Raw genomic sequence first — 24,752 nt, forward strand, 5'->3', positions numbered from 1 at the left:
ACACCCCTGCTTTGAATGAATAAAAAAAAAAATCTTCTCCATGGTTAAATGTGTATGATTTGAGTCTAAGATCATTCGAGAAGGCAAGTTTAGTTTATCTGAAAAAGGAAATTAATAAAATGGATTTTCTTGACTTTGTTGACAGTTTTCCTGAGAATGGTCACCATCTGGAATTTTCAAATGGCTAAAAAAAAATGTAGGTACCAGTTTTGGTTTCCATCTGTGAATGATTTATCTGTAATGTTATGAACTTCTCCAGATTAATCTATATTCAGACTTTTACAGGAGTAGGTGTGTGCCTTTTTACAAAGCTGTTTACTTTATAATTATGCAGTACTGCAGTTTTCTTTCATATAATCGGAGGAGGTCCACATGAAAATGAGCCAAAAAACCCCCAAAACAAACTTCAGAGCTCTCTCGGCCATTTTGGGTGCACTTTTGAATCCGTAGCTAGCTTCAGCTTCAGCTCCTCAGTTTGTATCGACTGCAGTATTGGATCATGATGAATAAATAAACAAATCGCATAGGGCACACGAGTCAATTTTTAACCTGCACTGCACAACCAATCTTGTGAGACCTGAAGAAAAGCTATTGAGGATAAACTTTCCTGAATGTTAGAATTATTACTCATAAAACTGCAAAATCAAACCTACAACTCATACAAGAAGCTACTTGTGAAGTCTGATGATTATGAGCTTAGCTCAGTTTTATGAATAATTATCCTTGATGAGCATCAGAAATACCACCACCAGCAGAAGGATGTTGCTGAATGCAGCACCTGTGTGATGCTCGTGTGTTTTGACTTTGAGTTATGACTCAGAGAGGGGAGAAGTTTGCTTCTGTCAGACTGGTTGGAATGAGTGAGGTGGAGGGAAAAACACTGTACTGTAACCTTATATTTAAATACATCAACTGTTGGACAAATAATTCATTCAGATTTCTATCTTTATAATTTTCTACAGTTAAGAAGAAAAAGGAGTCCACACATACAGGATAGTTAGTAAACTTTACATACTAACAACATCTGAAACAGCCTCACGAGTCTCATGGAACGATTTTCAGAGCGTTGCCAAAAGTTTATTGATGGAATTTCTTGTCTAGTAAATATGTTTGAGACTAGTTTTGCTCTGCCAAGGTAATGTTGGTATGCAGCAAACTGATGCCTATAATCTGGGCACCTATTCTTTATATTTATATTTGATATGCCACTGATATGAACTTTGTTTTCTCTCCAGTAGACCGTGCTTGTTCCTCTCTGCCCTCTCCCTGCACCTTTGGCTCTGGGCTGCAGATTCCTGCTCTGGAGTCGCCGACCTCACCAACCTGCTCACTTTTTATTGTCTGTTTCTCACGCTGCTCCTCTCTCACCCCGACCAGTCCAAGCACATGGCTGCCCTCATAGTCTTTTTTTTTTTCCCCTGAAGGCTTCTTCCTGTTAAAATTGAGGTGGAACTGAACTCGAAAACAACTTTAATGCTGATTCTTTGTACAAACATGAAAAAACACAAAATCCCAAAACCAAGGCAGGCAAAAATGCACAATACATAAACCCCAGTGAACAAAAAGGGAAACTGAGGGGGACGACACACACAGCAGGCTGGAGACAAAGACGACAACGCGACAAAGGGCGGGAAGACACCGACGATATACACACAAGAGATAACGAGGACAAGTGGAAACAGCTGGGAAGGGAACACAGGAAGCAAAACGGAACAAGGGATTACCAAAATAAAACAGGAAAAGACAAAATATAACACAAACGTGAACTTATCACAACATGGGGAAGCAGGTACACAGAAGGAATACCAACACACAGACTCTCAGGTAAGACTCATGAGGACACGAGGAAAACCAAATAATAACAAGAATGTAGAAATATGATACATGAAGAAAAACAAAGGTGAGAAATGAAACCATAAACTCCCCAAGAAACAAACTGAAGAAGTCTAACACCAAAACTCAAAACGCTGGGTCAAAGCCCAGGATCAGGATATCTTTAACCGACTAATGAGCCAAGCTACATCCCACAGGTCTGTAAGGAATGGTACAACAAGAAGCAGAGTGATGGAGCTGCATCAGGTGACCTGTTCTCCACCATTACTTTACCTGAAATCGCTTCAGATCATGTCACATGACCTGAGTGTGGAGTGACTGAGTGCAGAGTGGAGGAAGTGGCTACTGCAGGCAGACATGAATACAAGTCTGCTGAAGAAGCTTCAGTTTGACCTCATGAAGCTGGCTGGAGCATAAACAGAGTGCAAAGTTATCAAAGGTCAGGAGGCTAATTGTCACAGTGTTACAAATGCTGAAAAGGGTCTCTGAAATGAGATTAGACTGCCCGACATAGAGTGTCTTTCCTATAATCCCTTACTGTTGCTGCTCTATTCATCAGCAAATTTGAATTCCAGGATTTGGCCTCAGGAATTGCCATGTGTTCCAAATGTTTCCCAGGCATAGTGGAAACTGTCTGGATGAGTCATTGTTATGCAGGCTACGGGCCATTGTGTTCAAACAGGTGTAACCTACAAGCTTGTTCTTTGCCTGCCAGCATTTTCTGAATAAGCCAGTGATTGAACCACATTCACTCAGCTGCACTGGGCCACCACTACAATCGATGTGCACAATTTTGCCGGATTTCCCATGATCACAGCCTCACAATGAAGAGTTCTGCACGCTAAATAGGTGACATTTTATAAAGGCCTCTCTAATTATCTGTTTAATGACAGCACACCAGGAGACCTTTTGAAATGAAGTCATGAATTTAAATAACTCCAGGGGCTATATAACATGCAACTGCCTCACTTTCCATATGTTACCACACATACGAATCCTAATTCAGATCATTCAAGACTGATGTGAGAATTAGTTTTGTTGTTACATCGAAACCTCTCGATTTACTACACAAAACCTTCTGCCCACAAGTTCAGGCTGCGTTACCAAAGGCCCGTCACTGCATAAAGACTAATTCACCTTATTAAAGAGACCTGTGGATTTTTGCTTAAACATTTTATGATGAAGTGTGTTGAGTTTGTCCTTTGCAACAACCATAAAAAAAAAAACAAATGATACCATCAACATTTATATTGGTTTCCTCTAAATCTTTTTTTCACGGCTGCCACTCAGCTAGAATTTTCCTACCCTAGCTCAGGCTTCGGTGCTTCCTCACCAACACAGTATTTTCATATGACTTTAGCAGAGTTTAGTATCATTGCAGTTTAAAGGGGAATTCTTAGGATTTAGTATTACTTTGTGCAGTAGCAACACTGTTAGCATTAGCCACGTTGCTAACCATTAGCAACCTGAAAATATTTTATGATCTAAAACTAAACAACAGCCACAAACAAACTTTGACCTGTGAGCTCTGCCGTTTGCCTGTTAGCATCAGACATGCTGATTACTGTGACCATAAGGTTAGAATGCAGAACAGGCTCCACTGCTAATGTAAATGAACAAATTCACAGATATTCCTTAAACCCTCCTGTTTGTTACATAAGGAGCATCAATATCTGGTATGTTGACATGGCAACGGATCATTGAATATTTCACAGGTAGGGAACATATTTATTTCTTCTGTGTTCGTTACTCTTTGTGCTGTGTGTATGGTGGTTGCCAGGTTACGAGGGAAACAGGAAAGTGATATGATGTTGCAAAATACTTGTGTCTTTGTAATAGCACCTGCTGTAATACCATTTACAATCACTACAGGGTCAGGTTTATGCAAAGTCACTGAAGATGGATCTAAATGCAGGCCGCTGGGCACCGAGGCAAGATAAATGAGGAAAGTAACTTCTAAAATAAACGTACTACCATTTCTGATCTTCTGCTGGGCAAAACTGTCATTGAGAATGACAGCTGACAGTCTGTCTCTGAGTTGGAATTGAATGATTTGGTTTGTTTGGCCTCTGAGCCGGTCAGCGCTGAGACTGCTCACTGTGAGCTCGTGTTCTGAAACTGTTAATTACATTCACGCTCTGAGACTGCTAAAAGTTACTCACATTTAGAAACTGAACTGTGTGTTTTGCCCAGAGATTGTTAATAGATGTGCAGAACTCTCCTAAGACTGGGTCTGTTTCACACCCCAGGGGCTGTTAATTTTGAGACTGTATAAATGCCTATGCTGTCCTCCCCAGAGACTGTTGCCCTACTTCAGAGACTTGTTATGCTCCTCCACCTACCTCCATAGAGACTGTGGACCCTGCACACATTCCTGCTTCAAGGGTGAGGACAGATAAGGTTAAGCCTGTCCCAGCACCCATACCAGTTCCTAGTGTGTGGGCAGCCAGGCCCCAGTCTCAGCCTCAACCCCTGGAATCTGCAGTGGGTTCTATGCAGCCCCAGCAATCAGAGACGACAGTTATGAGCCATGCACAGCTCCCATCTTCAGAGCAGTCAGTTGTGCGCCTTGCTGAGCAGCCGGTCACCTGCATCTAGAGCATCCTGTGATACCATTGTCAATGAAGCCGGCTGTGAACCCTACACAGTCCCAGCCTGTGCAGCTGAGCCCCAGACAAGACTGCTTTTTCACCCATGACTACAGACACCTGGCCTCTTCAGTCTGTTTAAGCCCTGGCCAGTACAGAGCCTATTGATGGACTCTGCTCCGTCTGAGCAAGAGAGTCCGGAGGCAGAGCTGCAACATCCCTCTCTGCCGAGTGTCCAGCAGTCGTGGCAGAGGGTTCTGCTCCTTCTGAACAAGAGGGTCCGAAGCCAGAAGGTCCGGCTCCACCTGAGCCAGAGAGTCCAGAACCTAAATCCATGCCAGTGGTCCCTGAGCAGTTTGCGCCTGAGGCCAGAGAGTCTCCTTCACAGGTGTCTCATCACTTCCATCATCATCGGCCTTCTGTCAAGCCAGCCAAGGGTCTACATCACCGTCTTCCAGCCAGACCACCAGAGGTGTCCTGTCACCTCCACCAGCATCGACTACAAGAGGGTCTCAGTCTTTGCTGCTGTCCAGCCTCCAAAGCTGCTGCTTCTTCTTTGCTGCTGGCCACCTGGCCGGCCTCAAGAACTGCTGTTTTCCTTCTTCCTGCTGGTCCTCCGGTCAGTCCCCTAGACTGCTTAGCCTATGCCACAAGCTACTGGACCATCCCCCAAACTCATCTAGTTTAGCTTTGGACTCATTTTCTCCCTGTTTTGGTCCTGATCCCTCCTTCCAGGTCACCCTCCGCTCGTCTGGATCAAGCAGATCTGGTTTCTGTTTTGGACATTTAAGAGCTGTCCTTTAAAAGGGGGAGCACTGTCATAGTCTGTGGGGCTCTTGGACTGACTCACTCTCTTTTTCCTTTCCTGCTCTTGCTCTCTCTCCTTTCTTTATTTGTGTGAGTGTGGCTGTGCAGATGTGTGTGTGCTTTCGAGTTCCAGAGGCGGAGTGTGCTGGAGGTCTCCGCCCTGCTGCTCGCACACCTGAGCTGCATCCCAAATTGCTCACCTGCAGGCCGCTGACCGGTTTCCTGTCTGGCTACAAAAGGCTCGAGTATCTTCTCAGTCACTGCTGGATCATTGCACCACGTGCGGTACTGAAAGCCTAAGTGTTTCGCTGCAGCTCATTATAACTCATCTTACCGCGTGTTTACTCACCCAGCCTCTCGCTGCCTCTGAGCCAGCACCTGTGGAGAAAGCTGTGAACACGGACTGTTTTCAGAGAGGTGTGGAAAGAGAAAGAGAGCGTGCCACCAGATTGGATTAGCTCACTTGTTACGGCGTGTCGCCGCTGTAAAGATTGCCAAATAAACTTTTAGTCTTTAACTCTAACACTGCGCTCTGCGTCTGTGTCCACAGCTCTACGACTGTGACAGAGAGGAACCAAAAACGCGGGAGACACGCCAGAAAACTTCCAAATAAAATAGGATGCATCTAAAAGAGAGTGACAGAAGGCACAGAGACAAAAGAGAGGCACAGTCAGGACAATGATGTGTAAAAGGAACGCACTTCAGTTTCAGAAAAGAACAAACTAAAACAGTTTGGGTATTTTCCAGATCAGCTTTGCTCAAAGTAGTTTGATTCATTTTCATCCCCGTACCATTTCTGACCACTAATAATGCCTTACAGCAGCATTTAATGGGGCCAGTTTTTTTAGCATCTTATAGGCCAACGAGTGTGTGAGCCACACATTCCTGCTGACGGAGTCCGCTGATAAACAGCAGGCAGAAATGCCACACAAAGACCTCAAGCACACCTGCTGCGAACAAAAGCAGGAAAGAACACCACCCTCAACAAACACGCATATTTCTAATTATTTAAAATGACTTCATCAACAGGGGAAATGCATTTGACACACTCAACTTTAACAACACACAACTTCCTTTCATAAGAAAATTCCACATAGTACCATTAATAAATGGCATGCGATGCTGGAGCGCGCAGCAAATGCAATGGCTTAACCGTGTCTGAGGAGCTAAGTAGGTATGTGAGACCATGCACATAACTGAACCAAGTTACCAAGGGAGTAGGAGGACCAACTGTGCCATCGGTGATGAGGAGGAGGAGGCGACTGTGAGTGAGCCAAAGGTGGAAAAAAGTTTCTGAGAAGAACGTTGTTCCCGTCACCTCCAAGTTTGCTCAGCTTACATTTAAAAGCTTTTAATGCCAACTGGAATACTAAACTCCAACAGTGTGAGAAGACAAACTTCTGATCCATAAAGAGAGAAAAACAGCCACAGTGCTCCGTGAAAACTCTGTTAAACACCCATTAAAATACATTCACGATGGTTTAGATTCAACGATGTAACAAGTTTTGAAACTGAAAGCTTTGCTATCCCGAGGGCGCCGTGGCTAACGGTAAATGCTCATACTTCACTACGCCAATGTTGCAACTGTGAGACAATAACTTTTCTCCTACCTGTACACTCCGGGCGGTGTCTGTGGGATGATGAAGCTCTTCTCCAGGTCACGGAGTACATCATTCAGCATGCGCACGTGGGAGGGGTCACGCTCTTTTGGGTCATTTGCTGGCCGCATAGTTTCTGACTGGAAGAAAGCCGCGTGGTCTCTGAGAGCGGAGGCTGAGGACAGCAGGGGCGCAGACACTGCACTCTTGTCTAGACAGATATGCAAAAAAAAAAAAAAGAAAAGAAGAAACAACAGGAACAATGGATGAAAATGAATATCACCTTTAAGCTATACAAATGTCCAGAAAAGGCAGCGTACCTAAAGAGAGTTTATATGCAGTGACTAGAAGATGAAAATCAAGAGAAAACCAAAATCTCTGAGCAAATGTTTCAATAAGACCCTGAAATAAGAAGTTTGCACCTGGAAGACCATTTATGAGACTGACTGGCTGCATCAGGGGCCACCTCACAGAAACCACAGGAGGACGAAAACTGAGCAGGTTGATCCAGGTTATCTTTTTACAGGTTACATATAAATACTCCAGTTATGTCTGGTATTAATAGACAACCTATATCTGGACAACAGAGTAAATGCATGCAGCAGTGCATTGCTATGGGACTGTATACTTATAAGCCACACCACATTTGAAGGTGATGGTTTATATAAAATACAGTCAAAATGAATACCATGGTAACACAAGCTGACATCACGTGTCAATCATGACTCCACAGGTCAGGTGTCAGTATCAACACAATCTCATATAGAATACAATAAAGCACTGGGGTGCATTGCCTGGATGTCAGCCGTGCTGGGAACGTCAGCCTTTGCAGCATTCGATGGAGCAAAATATGAGGTGCAGTCATAAATTTTCATAAAACTGCAAGAGTGAGTGGTCAGAACAGACTTCCACAGAGCAATCTAAAAATAACAGCAGCACTGGAAACTGTTCAGAAATTCACAAAGACCTCAAAAGTCAAAATCAGGCAAGGTTTTTGATTTTAATGAGCAGAGTCAGAGACTTGTCTGATTGCACTTCATGGTCCAAATCAGATGGGAAAGTGCCCTGTTACACACTGGTGCCGTCCTCAGCTCATACCAGGATAACAGAGGTCCTTTAGGGATAAAGTTAAACCTAATAAACTGACGTGGTTTATGGACACATGAAAAGAAGTCATGAAATACTACAGTTAAAGCTGCTGGCCTCTGTGTGCTCGTCTCACAAAGGTCAGCAAAGAGTTGCGTCACATGCTGAGATGCTGCTCGTCATGTTTGTGCATTACTGATGTCAGCTGATGGTGCCAGACCAATCATAACTCTAATTATTTTCTCATTTAATCAAAAGAAATGAATACTTCTGAGTTTCTCAGACCAGCAAAAAGTGGCTGGATCCGATGGGCCTGTGGTGGAAACGCTGAAATCTGCGATGTAACTACTCGCACGAGGACAAAGGTTCTTGTTCAGGTGTCCAACTCCTCATGGTCAAAAGTCATTGAGCTGTAGCAGTACGCAGCAGTAACACTGTTCCCCAAATAGCGGTTAAGGAAAATACTTCATGTCAGCTGTCTTAATTGATTCTATTATATGTGCTGATGATGTCACACCTTTATACTGTGTAGCTGAGAGCATTTGACACTCGCACTGCAAGGATGAGGACGGTGCTTCAGTGTTTGCATATGCAGAAAAAGAAAGAAAACCTGTGCATGAACGTGACAACAGCAGGATGCACGGATGCAGCAATTCCAGAGGAAACAGAACTTATTGTAACCCTTACACAAGTACCTAAGGTAAAGTATTCTAATGTGGTTACTATTAATATTATTTTGTCTTGCTCCTGACCTCATGACAGACATCTAAATAAATCTTTGAGCTGGGCTGGGGTGAGCTTCAGCCAGAATTACCTTCATTTCCCGTTAATCTTCGGTGAATCTCTCTGCTGATTGTGGTCTTCACTGAACCCATAAAAGGACATGAAAGGTAAAGAAAGTTCAAACAGCTCCTGTGAGGTTCACCTGCATGAGAGCTGTTCTTGGATTTCTGTTGCTTAAGTTCAAGTCTGAGAATATGAAGAGCCGCCTGTCTCGGGTCACAGGAGAGAGAAGAGCGGGCTTCCTGAGGATTATGTGTTATTATTCTAAATAACACCATAAACTAATACCTTCAAAGATATTAATCGACAGACCTTTTTGCATGTTTGTGCTCCTTCAGATAAGAGTGTGTCACAGTAGGTTGAGAACAGAGCGTGACTCATTGCAGAGGAGAGAGGAAGACAGAGGGGACAAAAATAGACGAGAGCCCTTCTCTCCTACAAATTTAAATGGCTCCGGCTCCTCGCAGCCAGCTGGGACTCATGAAATATTGTTTGATTGTTGTAATCCATCACATCTTTTGACACACAGGGACGTGTGTGAGTGTGCTTGTGTATACAGTTGGGACGTGGCCTCGTGATAACAGAGGCAGAGAGAAGAAATAAAAGAAACGAGCTTAAAGGTGATGGTTTTATTCAACTGCATATTTTCCTTTTACTATACAAACATCTACCAACAGTAGAGAACAGTAGAGTACATGACTCTCATTTTGCTACATTCTTCAGGAATCCAGACTTCCTGATTTTGCATTTGTCTTTATTTTGAGTTCATGATTATAATTATTTATGTCTATTACTGTTCATTTTTATTATGCTTGCTGAGCAGAACGTGTAAACAGACTGAACCCAGACACTCTCTTAACCATTTTTGAAAATAAATAGCTCCTCTTCCTCAGAAGAAGAAATAGTGTAATTCACTTATTAGCACTGTAGAGATCTTCAGCTGCACCAGGGCTGTCATTCTATTTATAGCATGCATAGTGTCAATAAAATATTAATCACGGGGTGCAGCACTGGTGTTGTATCTCACTCATCATCACCAAATGTCACAAAAAAGACTGAAACGCGTGAATTAAAATAACAGTAAAGGACCGCCGAGAAATGATGACAAAGAGAAACTGGACAAAAATAAATAAATAAAGGAAATGAAAAGCAGAAGGTCATTTTGAAAACACGCCTACCACCAAGGCTTACGCCATATTCGCACAACTCATCCAGATCTGCACCAAAAATTTAACCTGTTCTTTACTCTGCAAATGCTCCACGCAGGTTTCCAGCTAAAGTATGTCCAACACACACTGCACTTAAATGATGTGATGTGTGTGGTGCATGCAGAATCCTTTACAAGTTACTGTTACCAGAAAACATTACTTTAGATACGAACTTGCATCGTGCATTGGCCATGCATTGTGAAGTGTTGCATCTTTAATAATATGATTTGCCATATTGACCTTTTTGCATTTAATGTCTTAAAGATGGCCCCCCCTCCCTGAGCCTGGTTCTGATGGAGGTTTCTTCCTGTTAAAGGGAGTTTTTCCTTCCCACTGTCACCAAGTGCTGCTCATAGGGGGTCGTTTAGACTGTTGGGTTTTCTCTGTATTATTGTAGGGTCTTTACCCACAATATAAAGCACCTTGAGGCGACTGTAAATTTCATTGAATTGATGACTACATTCCAAATAAAACCATTTTGCTGTGGACCTGCTCCTCCTCCTCCTCCTCCTCCTCCTGCTGCTGTGGTGTTTGTATCTTCGAATAGTTCACACCATTTGAACTCCAAGGCTGTGATCATTCAGTCCAGCTTTGGTATACTGAGCATATGGACAGCATTTAATCCATAAGCAGTTCTGTATGTTCCAAAGAAATTATGTGAAATCTTAAACATGTCAAACCTCCTGCAGATGTGGAAATTTCAAACTACTGAGCTGGAAGTCGACTCGCCATCACGAACCCTCAGAGCACAGAGGTGAGGTCCAGGTCACGTGATGCAAACACGTGTTCGACCGCGGAGGACTATGCAACGCCTGAAACGCGCAGGATGATGCCGTGTCGCGACAGATTCGACATCTGTTTCTGTTTCCCCATAAACAAAATTATGAATATCTGATTTCTTTTCATCATAGCCCTGTTGAACAGATTGCATCAAATGCTGCAATCAAATTCTGCACAGGACTGAAGAATGGAGTGCTGCTAGTTTCCTAATTAAATCCTCAAACTCTGAATAGTTCGGCTAAATGCTTTCATTCATTTTCCTTCATTTCTCCATTCAAAATCATGTCGCTGTGACTGTGCTGCCAGGGCGACCAGGCGCACAAACCGAGACACCACCGACACATTCTCTACCGTCTCCAACTCGCCCTACGCCTCTACCACCTGCACTTATCACCAACTGTGACAATGAGAAAATTATCTGCCTCCTTTGGCTATTATTAGAAGTTATTATGTAGATACTTAGTATATGACTTTATTAGCTATGTATGTGTCTAAGTAACATGCTGGATAAATATAAAGTGGTGCGTGTCCACCTGATAGCGGGTGGAATGCCCCCCTGGCTCTGACTTTAGGACACACCTCCATGTTTGATCACTTTTTGGGACACTTTGGGGAATTATCCTGATATTTTCTACAGTGGGCAGAAAATGAGGCTCGTGAAATTGCAGACTTGAGGAAAATTTGTGCATGTACATAGTTTTATAAACGATTTTTATCTTTTGCAGACAAGTGTTGGTCTGAGTCCTTCATGCAAGGCTGGACAGATATTACACCTTTGAAGGCATTCTGGCTGTAAAGCTATCGCGGTAAAGGGGAGGATATGAGTGTCTTTATGGCGACAGGCAAAAGTGTGGAACTAAAAGCGGGCAGAGCAGTAAATACTTAGATGTTGTGCAACTGGTTTGAGAATATAAATATTTTTAGTGAAAGAAAATGATTAATTCTGTCCTGTTTTCTCTTTTGTTCATATCAGTGGCTGCGGTATCCTTCGTGATCACTGATTGGACAGTCTGAATGTAACAGCCTTTTCATTTAACATTCTTTCACTGATTACAAGCAGGACCCTGAGTGTCTCACAGCTAAATTAAAGTTCTTTTTTAGAATGTGTTCAAATAAAATGTCCATTAAAGCCAAGGTCAGCCCGTGTTATTGAAGAAACTTTCCTCCTCTCTGTTAATCATTTACTGGATCAACTTCTTGCTAATTGCAATAACAAATCCATTACAAGTGGATTTTTAATTTGGGGTACAAATGGGAATTAATTTGAGCAGATCAAATCTTTTACAATCAAAAATGCAAGGCAAAGTGTTTGGAGCCTGTGGTTTTGTTCCACAGCAGAAAATTCTTTAGAAGGAAATTATATAACTCAGTTTCCTCAAATGAGCAAGGCCACAGACACAAAAATCAACAAACTGGCAAACGGGACCCAAAATCTAAATGGAAACTAACAAGACCCAAGCGGGAGTCTCTGGATCCGGACACTCTGGCTCAGATGGAGTGGGAATCTCTGGACACTGCAGCTCAGGAGTCAGGATACACAGGATACTCGGGACTCAAAGGATGCTCTGGCCTGAGCTGCACAGAACATGCGGTCTCTTCTGAAGTTGGCAGAGGCTGAGGGCCCTCAGGATTGTTGGGATTCTCTGGATGCTGGGCCTGTCCAGCAGGATGCAGAGGCTTCACGGGATGCTGGGCCTGCTTGGCGGGGCACGTGGCCGTCTCATCCAACGACTGGGGCTGCAGCAGCTCAGGCACGGGCTGTGCAGGCTACGCAGGTTGGTCTTGTTGGGGCTGCTCACCAGGGCACGTTGCTGATTTCAGGGACTGAAGCTGAGGCCTGTGTGTCCTCACGACTTATTGGATGCCTCCAACAAGCCGTGCGCCGTTGCCTAGGTGGAGGAGCTGGCCAGCACCAACTCTGGGATTCCCTAGTACCCGGCCAGGGAGAGCTCTGCCAAGATGCCACCTCTGCTGCCGTGAGCCCCTCTTGTTCGAGTGGGACGTAGCAACAGCAGTGGAGACCAACTGGGGGGTGGAGATGCTGGAGGGTGAGCAGCCAATGACTCCATCCCACCTCTTTTCCAGAGGAAATGGGCAGAGGAGGGGCAGATGACGAGGGTGTCTCAGTGCCTGGCTGCAGTTGCTGCAGGGGTGCTGGACTGCGACTGCAGCGGTGAGGATGAGGAGCTGGAGGAAACAGGTGAAGCAGGATGCTGTGGTGCAGAGTCCAGGACAGTCATTGTGGGAGGATGGAGGGTGGAAACAACCAGTTCTTTTAGCCAAGACGTCAAGAAGCTTAAGATTGACTGAGGCTACCCTCCTAATTCTTTTGCTCACCGCTTCCACGTACTCCGTGTCCGTAAGAGTCTCTTGGAATAAAAACTCCATTTTGTGCTTAAAGTACTATTTGGTGCAAAAACATCTGCACTTTCAAGAGTGTGAGAACATCTGGGCATATTGTGTCCTTGCCAGAGAGACAAGATGGTCAGTGCTGAGTAGACTGATGGGAATATCCTCATGAGTAGTTTTTCCAGGAATTTTCAAAGATAGACGGGAGCTATCATAAACAATATAAAAACGTTTTGCCTCGCTGAGTAAGGTATGGTACCATCGACAGCCTCTGTGTGTGAAAAAAAGGGACTCGCACGCGGTCAAAGTTTGTCTACCGAGACTCCACAAAACCTGTGAGACGTCCATGTTGGTTTGGTTTGAGACAGCAGAAAACACACGAGGTCTTCGTCCAATCAGGTGCAGCTCAGTGTTTGCATCGCTGTATAGGAGGGGGAGGGAACCATTAAGTGCTGTTGGGGAGGGGGGGTGTCTTTTATAGGGGAAACAACAAAGTAAAACGCTCCTGTGGACACGTCATTATATATTCTGAAGTCAGAGTTTCATAATAATAGTCACCTTCTCTCTTTACCCTATCTCCAGACTTGAATGCAATTATACAGTCAAAGAAAGCTATTTGGCTTTGCCACTGATATGCTTAATTAATCCTGAAAATGTACAATGGATTTGAAGTGTCAGTCAGGTGTAATTCCTTCACAGGCACACACATTTAGTTTGATTTCCTCAGTGTATACTGTAATTCTCAGCGCTGAAATTAGAAATGATCTACCTGTCTTTGAGCACTGCTGTTGAGGACCAAAGGAGGCCTTGTTACTGGGCGCTATCTGAACAGTAAATTAATGGAGATTTATGTCAGATCAGACTAGACCAAAGGCAGTTTTGTATAAAGGGAGAAAAAGGGGCATAGTGATTAAAAAAAGTTGAAGAAAAAGGTGTTGGGTGGGGGGGTTCAATTAGCTCTGGTTGTTTGATCTGAGTACCCTCCATGACTGCCACTCATGAGTACTGCTGCGCTCAATGCCAGGTGTGAAGAATCCATTAAATAATGCTGGGCCTCTGCTGCAGGGGGCTGCTGAAACACCCAGAGACACACTCACGTGGCCATTTCACATGCCCCAAATGTACTCACACTAAGCATTTAGCCCCCACATGAAGAAATACACAACATATGCTGTGATGATATGATAGCGCACATGCTATATACGCTTTCACACACCTGCGGGAAACTTTTTCAAATACAGGAAAGAGACAAAAGCTTCAGTAAGAGCACTTTTTGTTTCCATCACCTTCAGCTGCAGCGAACCTGAAATTAGGAACAGCTGTTGATGGCGGCTCGCTCCCTCTTTGTCTCTTAATCGTCTGTTCTTCTCCATTTTACTTCACTTCTGTCAATCAACAACCACAAAACCATGAAAAAGAAAAAAACACACACAGACACACACACACACACACACCACAATGCTCATTTTACTGTTTTCCTTTTGGCCTTTCTCCTCATTTAACTTAGAAATGAGAATAACCAGTTTTCAAAAGTTGAATCGAGCCCCCCCCCCCCACCCCCCCAACAATCACACGTCAGTGTTGGTTACATTAAAAAGCAGTGGCAACACTGTACATTCATCATTTGAATTTTTATGCCTCGCAGCGCTTTTTTTTCTACATGAAAGGCTCCTCTGGACCAGTTCTTAACAAATCCTCAAAATTTGCTGCCTACAGATTAACAGGAGTGGTACAGCTCCCCTAAAAATCCCACTTTACAGAAGATGGATACGTTATCCATGTGGTAACAAATGAGCCGGCTTCGGAAAGCTGCTGAATTTGCCACAAACCACAAACGTGTGTTATTACGAGCCCCATCTCTGACGTTACAACATATTCTGATGTTATTAAGAAAATTTTAAACTAGTTGTTTTTATGCGCCGAATCAGCAGCTCTCCTGAAATCTTCCTCACCCTGCTCTGTTATTTATTTACATTAAAATTATAAGGTGCTCAAATTAAACTGTTTACATGCCAGCTTTTTTTCTCCAACCCCTGCCATTAAACACTCCCCACACACACAACACCCCACACCAGGAATTATTTATCATACTTCACTATCTGTTACCACACGCACGCATCAAAAAGTATTTATTTCACTGTCCTCCTCCTCCTCCTCCTCCTCCTCTTTCTCTCCATCTGGTGCTTCTCGGTATTTTTAAACAGCACAGATAAAAGCTCTCCCACCTGCTTTCCGAGCAGGAGATGCTCCTGTTTTTTTTCCTTAAAGCATTGAGAAAATCAGCACGTTCTACAAAGTCAAATTTATAACTTTAGGACATTTATAACGCCACCTGGAATTAAATTTAATATCAATTTAATAACCACAATAAAAAGCCCAAAAATCTGTCACAGGCAGCCTCTTTCTGATTAGACGCAGCTGATGACAACAGTAAAATTAAATGTAGGCATAAGGAAAATGACACTGGGTGATGGAGTCTAAGGACAGGGTGTCCAATTGTGTGAAAAAAAAACTGATACAAATAAAATAAAACTTGCTCCAAAGTAGCCAGAACTCTGTCCCTATTCAACCTTCAACCAGTTCAGGTGATTTATTTAATTAGTGTTGCTTTATCGTGGCATCCAAGCAAAAAACAAATATTAAAAACTGGTTCCACAGTAAACTGTTCATACCTGTGGTTCACCTGTGGTTCAACAGTCACACTAAATCATAAAAACTGAAAGGAAGAAGGCGTTTACAGTCACCACCTTATTAAAAACACAATGAAATTAGTCCTACTCCTGGGTGGTGCACTGAAACACACCGTAACTAAAGAGTAACTTAGTAAAAGGCAATTATATCTAATTAGATAAATAACATAAAACATAATAAATAAAAAAGTGTAAAAGGTCACAGTAAATACAACATTTTAAAAAATTACTGTATTCAGTATGAACTATGTTGGGGCTTTTTCCTGACCCAGAAGCTAATTACCAAGCTGATAATTAGTACCAAGTGTGAAATGATCTGTATTATTATATATGAATATTAATCACCTCCTTTGATAATTAACCACAGAGAAAGCCATGTGATCTGTCAGATAATTGGTACAAAGATGCTCCACCACAAGAGAGTTCAGTGATTAGTGGAGGAGGAGCTTAGCAGACAGCAAAGGCCACACCCCTAAAAACCGATTTCAAACGATAAGCTTTTAAAATGAGTTACAATGAGTTGCCAAACTTTCCAACAGTAAAAGGCGTGCTTACATGCTGGTATACATGTAAGGGTCAAATGATTTACTGTGTTTTAAATTATGCAACATTATATAATGTTATATTGTTTGGATGTTTTACAGTAAGAAAAAGTTATTGGTCAAAGCATGCTGCAACATTTTCTGGTATATTAGGGAAAATTAAACCTCCATATAAGGATGTTGTACTATATCATGAGAGAATCTGTGTGCACATTTATTTAGGATATTATTATATAAGTTATTCACAAAATGTTGGCATTTTATTTTTAAATGACAGTTTTTGTCATTCAGACCACTAAAAATGTATCAATTTAACTTTTTAGAAAAAAAGGTAAAATTACCAACATTTTGAAGTAGATTTAAAAACAGGTGACATACGATTTTTCTAAATTAGCTCTTGATTAGAAAAAAAATTGGCCCGACTGTCTCAAACTTTGTGAATATTTATCCTACACAGTGGATCATGAAGGCAAAATAAGAAAAATGCATTTTTATAACTTATATGTAACCATTTTTTTCCCCTTATACTTACATATTTGTTTGATGCTAAAAATCATTAAATGTGGCTAAACCATTTAAATATGGATACAACTGTGACATTTCCCTCAGAATGCACAGAGTGCACAGGTGCTTTGGTTATTTATCTAATTCCTATTGTAGGCTGAAAGCAGTATCAAAGAAGACTTAAAAGACTTTTATCTTTATAGTTTGAAACAACAGATTAAATAATCTGACCCAACAAAACCATTCAGTGCACTTTTGTTCAGCTCTTCTTGCTCTATGTTGCTAATTGATGGTGTGGTTCCACTTTGTTCTTTACTTGGATGCTTCACCCTTTAGCGATGAAGAAGTCACCCTCGTGTGTAGTGCGGTTCTTCAACCCACCACTTGTGTGCAAAGTTGCCAAGATGGTGTAGCTTTCATGCCCATAAAGTGCTTCTGAATTGGATTGACAGAGAGGAGAATCGGTGGAACAGACATATGGGTGATGAAGAAACAGACATAAGGGCTACAGGCGGGTATAATAATCAGTCATCTCTCTCTCTCAGGTTATAATCTGTCCATTAGTTTCAGATGAGGAAGCATAACCACTCAATCTAGGCCTTAATGGGACAATGCTTACATACTTAGAGCCACTGAACCTGAGCCACTGAGTGATTGCCTTAGTGATACAATGAATGAGACTTGAAGTTAGAGCTACCGTACGTGTCATGAAGAGCGTCTCTCCATCTCCATCTCTTTCAGTCTCTGATCACAGTGTGTGAATGATTGATACACCTTGGCTTATAGATTTATTTTATCTCAAGCCTGAAGAATCAGTGCTGCACAGTGTGCGCCACTCACTGCGTATTTATAGATCTCACTCTGTTTGACAACAGGTGTCTGTTGGGATTTTTCTTCGTGCAGAAAAAAAAGAAACATTGTATTTAATTTTTTATTTTTTGTAATTTTGAGGCTGAGTGAAGACAGCATGCATGCTAAATGTATCAAAGCCTTTGTTGTGCATTCTCTTTGAGTGGTCATATTAATATTCAGGGACAGTCTCTGCATGTTTGGAGGCCTGAGCAGTACAGCTGCTAACTGCTGAATATGTGACAGCACATTTATAAATTTCCATGCATTTCAATCCAGACCCTGACAAAAGTGCTGGGCTTTCTAGCAAACTGCACATATGTAAGTCAGTTTATGTGAATCATACAACAAAGACCATTTTCCTGAATTTGTTAAGGCAGCTGAGGTCTAATTCAGCTTTAAACTTAAACTACATGCTATTAACTTGACCTGCAGTAGTAGATACCAGTTTGCTCTGGCCAGATTTCACCCAGCATTTATCAAATACAGCCCAAAACATGCATTGTTAAAGTTAATTACGTCACATAATTACTTTGCTTACTGAATTTAATTGATTTCTTTTAATTTTAGGAAAAATAGTCGGACTGCAGAGGATAGGCAGCACACACACAACAGTTATTATCCTGATGATGCAGAGGAAATTAGGTTTGATAAATTAAAGTAAAAAATGAGCCGAGATTTTGAGAGAGAGAGAAAAAAAAATTCTTTACTGCAAATGATCTCTGAAAGTGAACTTGGAATCTATATGAGACACCTCAGTGGTTTCCTACAGTCCATTAGCCCGGGCATTACAGCCACACTGGACTGTTATGAATCTCATGTTTACATCCATTACAGAGTTTATATTTCTTTTCAATTTACACACACACACACACACACACACACACACACACACACACACACACACACACACACACACACACACACACACACACACACACAACCCCCACTTTAATCCACACAGTGCAAAGAGAGGAGAACCAAACAAAAGGAAAACACAGGAAGGCTTCTGCCAGCGCTGCTGTGACAGTCTGAGAGGGAACACATCTGACTCTTAACTTGACTTTTACAAATGAAAATAATCAAAGTCAGCATGCTGTATAATAATGAGCGGAAAGACTGATGAGTTCAGTTTAACCAAATGAATCAAAGCTTCATTATTCAGTATGTCTGTGTGCGCGTGTGCCTGGATGCATGCATGAAGAAACATTTTGTTGCATTTTGGAAACTCATAATCATCCTTATGATAGTCTTGTTTGTAAATGTTTAAGTTCATTTTTGCATGTTTTTCTTCTAAATATGGATTTTTTTTTTTTGCCCGTTCACAGTTTGAGAGCCACTTCAACACCATCGTGTTGCATCCCTAAATTCTTCTTCTACTATAAGTTACTGAATTTTGTTAACATGGTTTCCAGTTACCACATCTCTGCTAGTCCCTTCTTTAAGGGTTGGACATTTATATATAGGGTCAAATTTGGATTATGAATTAAAAAGCTACCATATTTGAAAGGTGTGGACAGAGCTTTTGCAGCATATGTATTTGCAGGAGTTTCCCTTTCAGAGCACAAAATGTTGGGCAGAGTGTATTTAAATGAATCCTACAAACCTGACTCACGAAAGTTTGCTGCAAATTGCACCGAAGTGAATGCAGAAAAAAGCACGTCTAATTTAGCACCTGAAGTGGCGGTGATAGTTGCCGCCAGGACTGTGGATTTATTTGAAATGCCAGGGGAGGATGCTGTCAGGAAATGTGTGACTGGCGTGGGCGGATGGCTCAATGCTCGGAGAGCGTCGCCAAAGCTTCGGGTCTGTCATGTAACTCTTTACAGAGCCCAGTGTTTCACACAGTTTTTTTTAACCTTCGATGTCTGTCAAAATGTAGCAATTAATGGCCCTCAGACAGACTTAAAGTGTGTTACATCAGTGTCTGGATCTTATGATATATACTGACTTTCATAAATACCCGTGGCCTCATGCAGGAAAACAAAAGAAATGTGTGCATTTAGACTTGTGGTACAGTAAGAATGACTTCATTAGTATGTCCAGGGGTCAGGATCTCATGGTTAATAATGTTTCAAGTTCTTCTGAACATTATACTGGCTAACAGATACTCATCAGGTTTATATAGTGTAACAGTGTGTAATAATGCTGCCTAACACTGAATTTATCTGAATGTATTCAGATTCAGAAGCTGCTCAAACCTACACAGTCCCAGCAAACTTATATCACAAACACGTGGACTCAGAAACACGCCTGTAAAAACCTGTTTATACTGTATTATTCTGGTGAGCATATTACTCACTCCCTTATCGGGCCTGCTTGCTAAAGCTGGTCATTAATGAGATGTAATGTGTCTTATAAATTAGCGTAGTGTTAGCAGACCACCCACAGAAATGTCCACTCTAACATCTACATTTTTACCTCCACCACGGAGTTTAGATTTTTGGTAGTGTGTGTCATCGTCTGTAAACACGAGAGCTTGGAAACTTTTGAATGAATTCTGATTAAACTTTGTAGGTGTGTCGAGTGGGCTCATGTTAACAATTTAAATTTGTCTTACATCCAAAATTAGCGAAAAGTCTTTTAACTTAAACTTAAATTTTTGGCGGCGTTTCGGTGTGTGTGTGAAATGCTACCAAAACATAACCTCCTTGGTGGGGGGGTAATAAGCTCAAGTTATTCATGTCCAGTTATTTACAAATCAGTACCTGTTATCTATCACCTCCTCTATAGTGTTTGTGTAATCAAAGCAAACGTCTGTCATGCTACCCTGATCTGATTTTTACCCTGATCTGATTTTTACCCTGATCTGATTTTTACCCTGATCTGATTTTTACCCTGATCTGTCTCACGTAGTAAGTGATGGTTACAGTTTGGGTAAAAGTGCATCAGTTCAATGAGGGTCCTGACAAAGGAGCACAATTTTTTTAATGTGACTTTGCAGTTTGAATAGTGATATTTCATTTTGCACTGTGTAGCAAACACTAGTCTTGGAAAGTAGACAAGACTCTGCAGAGTGTGTGTGTGTGTGTGTGTGTGTGTGTGTGTGTAGCGGCTGCCGTGTGTGCAGAGCCATAACTCATCTCTACTGACCAGCCAACCATCTTGTGCATCATTTCCTAATATACACTCCCCAACAACCAACATGAACACTCCCACAGACACACAAAACAAAATGCGATAGCAGCCCATCTTTTATCGCCGTACCGCTGCAGGTCCAACACATTGTATGACCTTGTGTGTCTGCCGTGGCCGGGCTCGTCAGGGACCGCGCAGTTTTGACATAAATAGTGACAAAGTAAATTACAGAGCCTTTCTGCAGGAAAATAAATAGTTGTTGCTAAAATGACGCCTACCTCAGTTTCAGAGGAAACATACAGTTAATTCAACTCAGATTTTTGTTACTGCTGACTCATGTTTACATCTGTATCGAGTCGTAGCTACTCAGGCATCATAACGGCTACCTGTTTCATCTCAAGCCAAATAATTGGGCACCCCACACCCTTTTTAGCCACGCCCCTTAGAGGTCTTAGTAACTGGTTCAGTTTGTTTTTATTCAAGTTTTTCTAAAACCCACACACACACACACACACACACACACACACACACACACACACACACACACACACACACACACACACACCATAATTGCAAACTGGTGACCATCAGCGTTACCTTTGAGCTTGTTTTGAACATCCAGGGCGATGTCCAGAGGGTAGAACGGCAGCACAGGATCATTGACCAGTCGGAGAATGGCTTCTGCAGTCATCTGTGGAAACACAGCCAAACTGATGGTGACTTAAAGTAACGTGGTTACTTTTTAAGTTCTCGATGATTAAAAAAAAATAATGTCTCGAGGGAGCAGCTGATGATTTCTGAGCAAAATAAAAAGGAAACTTCCTAAATTTATATATGCAGACTGAAAAACTCAAATGTAACAGTCGTACATCCTCTTCTTCTGTGTTTAGTTCAAGAAATCATGAAATCACGTTCATGCTTTGTCACAGATCACTGATTCACACACTGCGTACCCCGCCTCTCGCCCTGTGGTAGCTGGGGTAGGGGTCCCCAGTGGATGAAAATGGATGCATGTATGGATGGAATAATTTTGGAAAATGAACAATTTCAGTAAAGGAAAGTCTGATTTCCTGGGTGCTACTCTGATTGCTGGGTGGGTAATTTTCACAACAAACAAAACTGCTATAAAATTACATGATAAAACAGCAGCGGGCCAGCTATGCTTTCTACTGTGCCGGCCATGAGGCCTGCAGGCGTGCTACAGCCTCCTGTCAGATGATGATGACCGGTTGATTGGGGTTCTCTGACTTGATGTGTCCCTGTCAAAGTTCTGTTGTCAAATTCATTTTAAAGGAGAGAGTTTATGGATTAGGGACGTGGCTGGAGTCCTTCTGATCGTCACTGTCAGTAACAACTACTGCTGACTGACTCTGCTTGATCCAATTCCCCTTTTTACTGCAGTGTGGTAATCAGATACCAGCTAAATTTACCTTCAGTCAAAAGCTTGCTACTGACAGTGCTGAATCTATTTATATCACTGTAGTAATATTTCTGTAATCAGCCCATTGAACGACTTGTCAGTTTTTATCAGTCCCACGCATCTCACCAGTAGGTCCTCTCTACCTTCTAGACTCATTAGGCAATTATTATCTATTCATAATCATTGATTAACACAGAGTGGCACAGATAATGTAGACATGTATGAAAAAAAGCATGAAATGCTTCGTGTTATAGAACATTTGAAACCATATGAAGATTTTTTTTTTGCCTAAAATGAAATAATTACCATTTTTTTTTTTGGCCACAGCAGCTTTTCTATTAGTGCAGGTAGACAGGAAATGGGGGGAAAATGCGGGGGAAGACACGCGGGCAGATAGGCGACAGGCCGGGACTCGAACCTGCGCCTCCGGCACCGCATATGCATGTGGTCGCCTGCTCCACCACTGAGCCACCCGGGCACCCTGAAATAATTACCTTTGAGTCCAGGCGACCTCCTCTTCTCAGTGTAACTGTGGATTTTTGTTACCACTTAAACCTGGAAACTCTTATCAGCGATCACCACTGTGGTCATGTCAGCCTAGCAGTAAGTCGCCTGCTGGTGGCCCGTATGTTACTGATAACATTCAAAACACCTGACAGAGTGAGCAGCCGCGTGCCGAGGGTGAAAAATGGGGCAAACTCTTTTCAGCTTGGTGGTTTTCTTCTTCTAGGGTTTGGTGTACTGTTGTGTTAATATCACAGTCTCATCCAGCTGTAAAACTGTAACTAATCTTTGCTCCTTCAGTGTCTTCAAGAGTGTAATCCACATTCAGCATCAAATACAAATCAAAAACAAAAAAGCTACAATTAGCTAAATGAATCGTGTTCACTACATTTCTGCCTCTGATGTTTCACACCTTTCTGTTACGCGTGTGTATTATAATTGGTGCCGAGGAGGACGAAAAATTTCAATGAGTCAAATCATGTTGTGTTTTGTCCTTTAAGCCGCTGCCAGCCACCGATCTGATTTTCCACCCGATAACTCGGTGGTCCAGATTGTAAATTAAAAATCTGACACCCTGTGGAACATTTTGCTTTTCATACTGATTAGATAACAGCTGTCTTGTGAGGGAAAATAAATAATTGGGACACCTTTGGCTGCAATGTGAGCAAGCATTTATGGAGATCCCCGCTCGTTCTGGCACCCCATACTGAGAAGCATCATCCAAATTACAGAGAGTGTCTGTCTGGCTCTGCTCTCACGCTGAAGTGCCTGTCATCTTGATGCAAACAGATCACTGCCACTGATTCAGGCACTCTCTTCCCAGGTAGAGGACCTGGCATGGCTCCTACTTGTTTTTTTGTACTGGGTGTGTAACATCACAGTGGGCTAAACAATTACTTGGTATAACATCACAGCTGCGATTAGAGATATATTGCCTCTTATTCTCCACCTAGACTATATTACTGTCACAGAAAACAAACCCAAGTACATCCTATTCTGTATTTCTCAGCGACACACTGTAACTGGAATCAGTTTTATCAGCCAAGGACATCACAAGCACGATTTAATCCGAGCTATGCTCAGTCACACATTAAGATGCAAGATAGCGAGCCGGGTCTGTTGGTTTCTGCACTTTTCTTTTTGGTAGAAAGCTAAAAATGACAAAGACCTTTTTCAACCTCGCTTCCATTTATCTGCACTTAATCGGAGAGATGCAAACAAAAACGAAGCGAGCGGACGGAATACGACATAAATTCCCAGGTGGATTCATGCAGGTATGTTTATGCTAACAACTGAGCATCTGCACGGCCATATTTTTTAATTTTACTGCAGATTATTTTATGCATATCAAACACAACATTGGAACCACTGACAGATAAAGCGAATCGCATTGATTATCTTTATTATAATGGCTCCTTCATAGAGTCCTGCCACACTTCCAAAGAGGTGCAGTCACTGAGCTGCTGACAGGGTTGTGGATGCCAAAGAGAAGTTTGGCTCTGTGCTCCAATCCCAGAGGAGGCGCTATATCATTGGCTTTGATATTAAGTAGTCGGGACATACAATACATCGCAGCATATTAGGCCCTGTGGTCACGCACTGGTCAGAGTTTCCACCCTGATCCCAAAAGTCGGTACAATAAGCGAGTAAGCTGCAGCGCTTGAGCGTGAGTCAGTGAAAGAAGGTTACCTGGCCTAATGACTCATGTTTTACAGTATGTGGATGGCAGGGTGCATGTTATTGTTTACCTGCCCCAGGAGGGACTACAGAAAAAGACAAGGCAGCAAAAGCTCTGCGATGCTCTGAGAAGAGTTCTGTGTGGAAAGCTCAGCTATTGGCCTTCATACAGGCACCACCTACCTGAGCATTCATATAGACCCCTTCATACAATAAAGCAGTGGCTTCTTTCAGCAAGCTAACGTGTGCACGCACACAGCAAAAATGTTCAGAAATGCTCGGAAACAAATCAAAGAATTCAAGTTGGCGATCTTGCAAATCCAACTGAGCATCTCTGGTGTGGAAGCAAAAGCTCAGCTTGATGTCATATAAAAGGTGAGAAGTCAGAAGTTAGATTTCAGAGTGATGCACATGCACATTGTTCCAGAACTCTTTGTGAGTAAAAGCTAAAAAGTT

The 24,752-nt window shown here is 42.3% G+C and overlaps 1 protein-coding gene across 1 annotated transcript in view; it reads right to left on the bottom strand.

Annotated features, from left to right (window-relative positions):
• The window catches only part of naaladl2 (N-acetylated alpha-linked acidic dipeptidase like 2), a 411,382-nt gene that overhangs the window by 8,512 nt on the left and 378,118 nt on the right, over positions 1-24,752 (bottom strand). Inside the window, exons 16-17 of the mRNA XM_030727141.1 lie at positions 21,293-21,386; positions 6,839-7,037 (exon numbers count right to left, since the gene is read on the bottom strand). Of these exons, the coding sequence (XP_030583001.1) occupies positions 6,839-7,037; positions 21,293-21,386 (293 nt within the window). The remainder of the gene's footprint in view (positions 1-6,838; positions 7,038-21,292; positions 21,387-24,752) is intronic.

Source organism: Archocentrus centrarchus, chromosome 4, assembly GCF_007364275.1.
Source record: "Archocentrus centrarchus isolate MPI-CPG fArcCen1 chromosome 4, fArcCen1, whole genome shotgun sequence".
Taxonomy (NCBI): domain Eukaryota; kingdom Metazoa; phylum Chordata; class Actinopteri; order Cichliformes; family Cichlidae; genus Archocentrus; species Archocentrus centrarchus.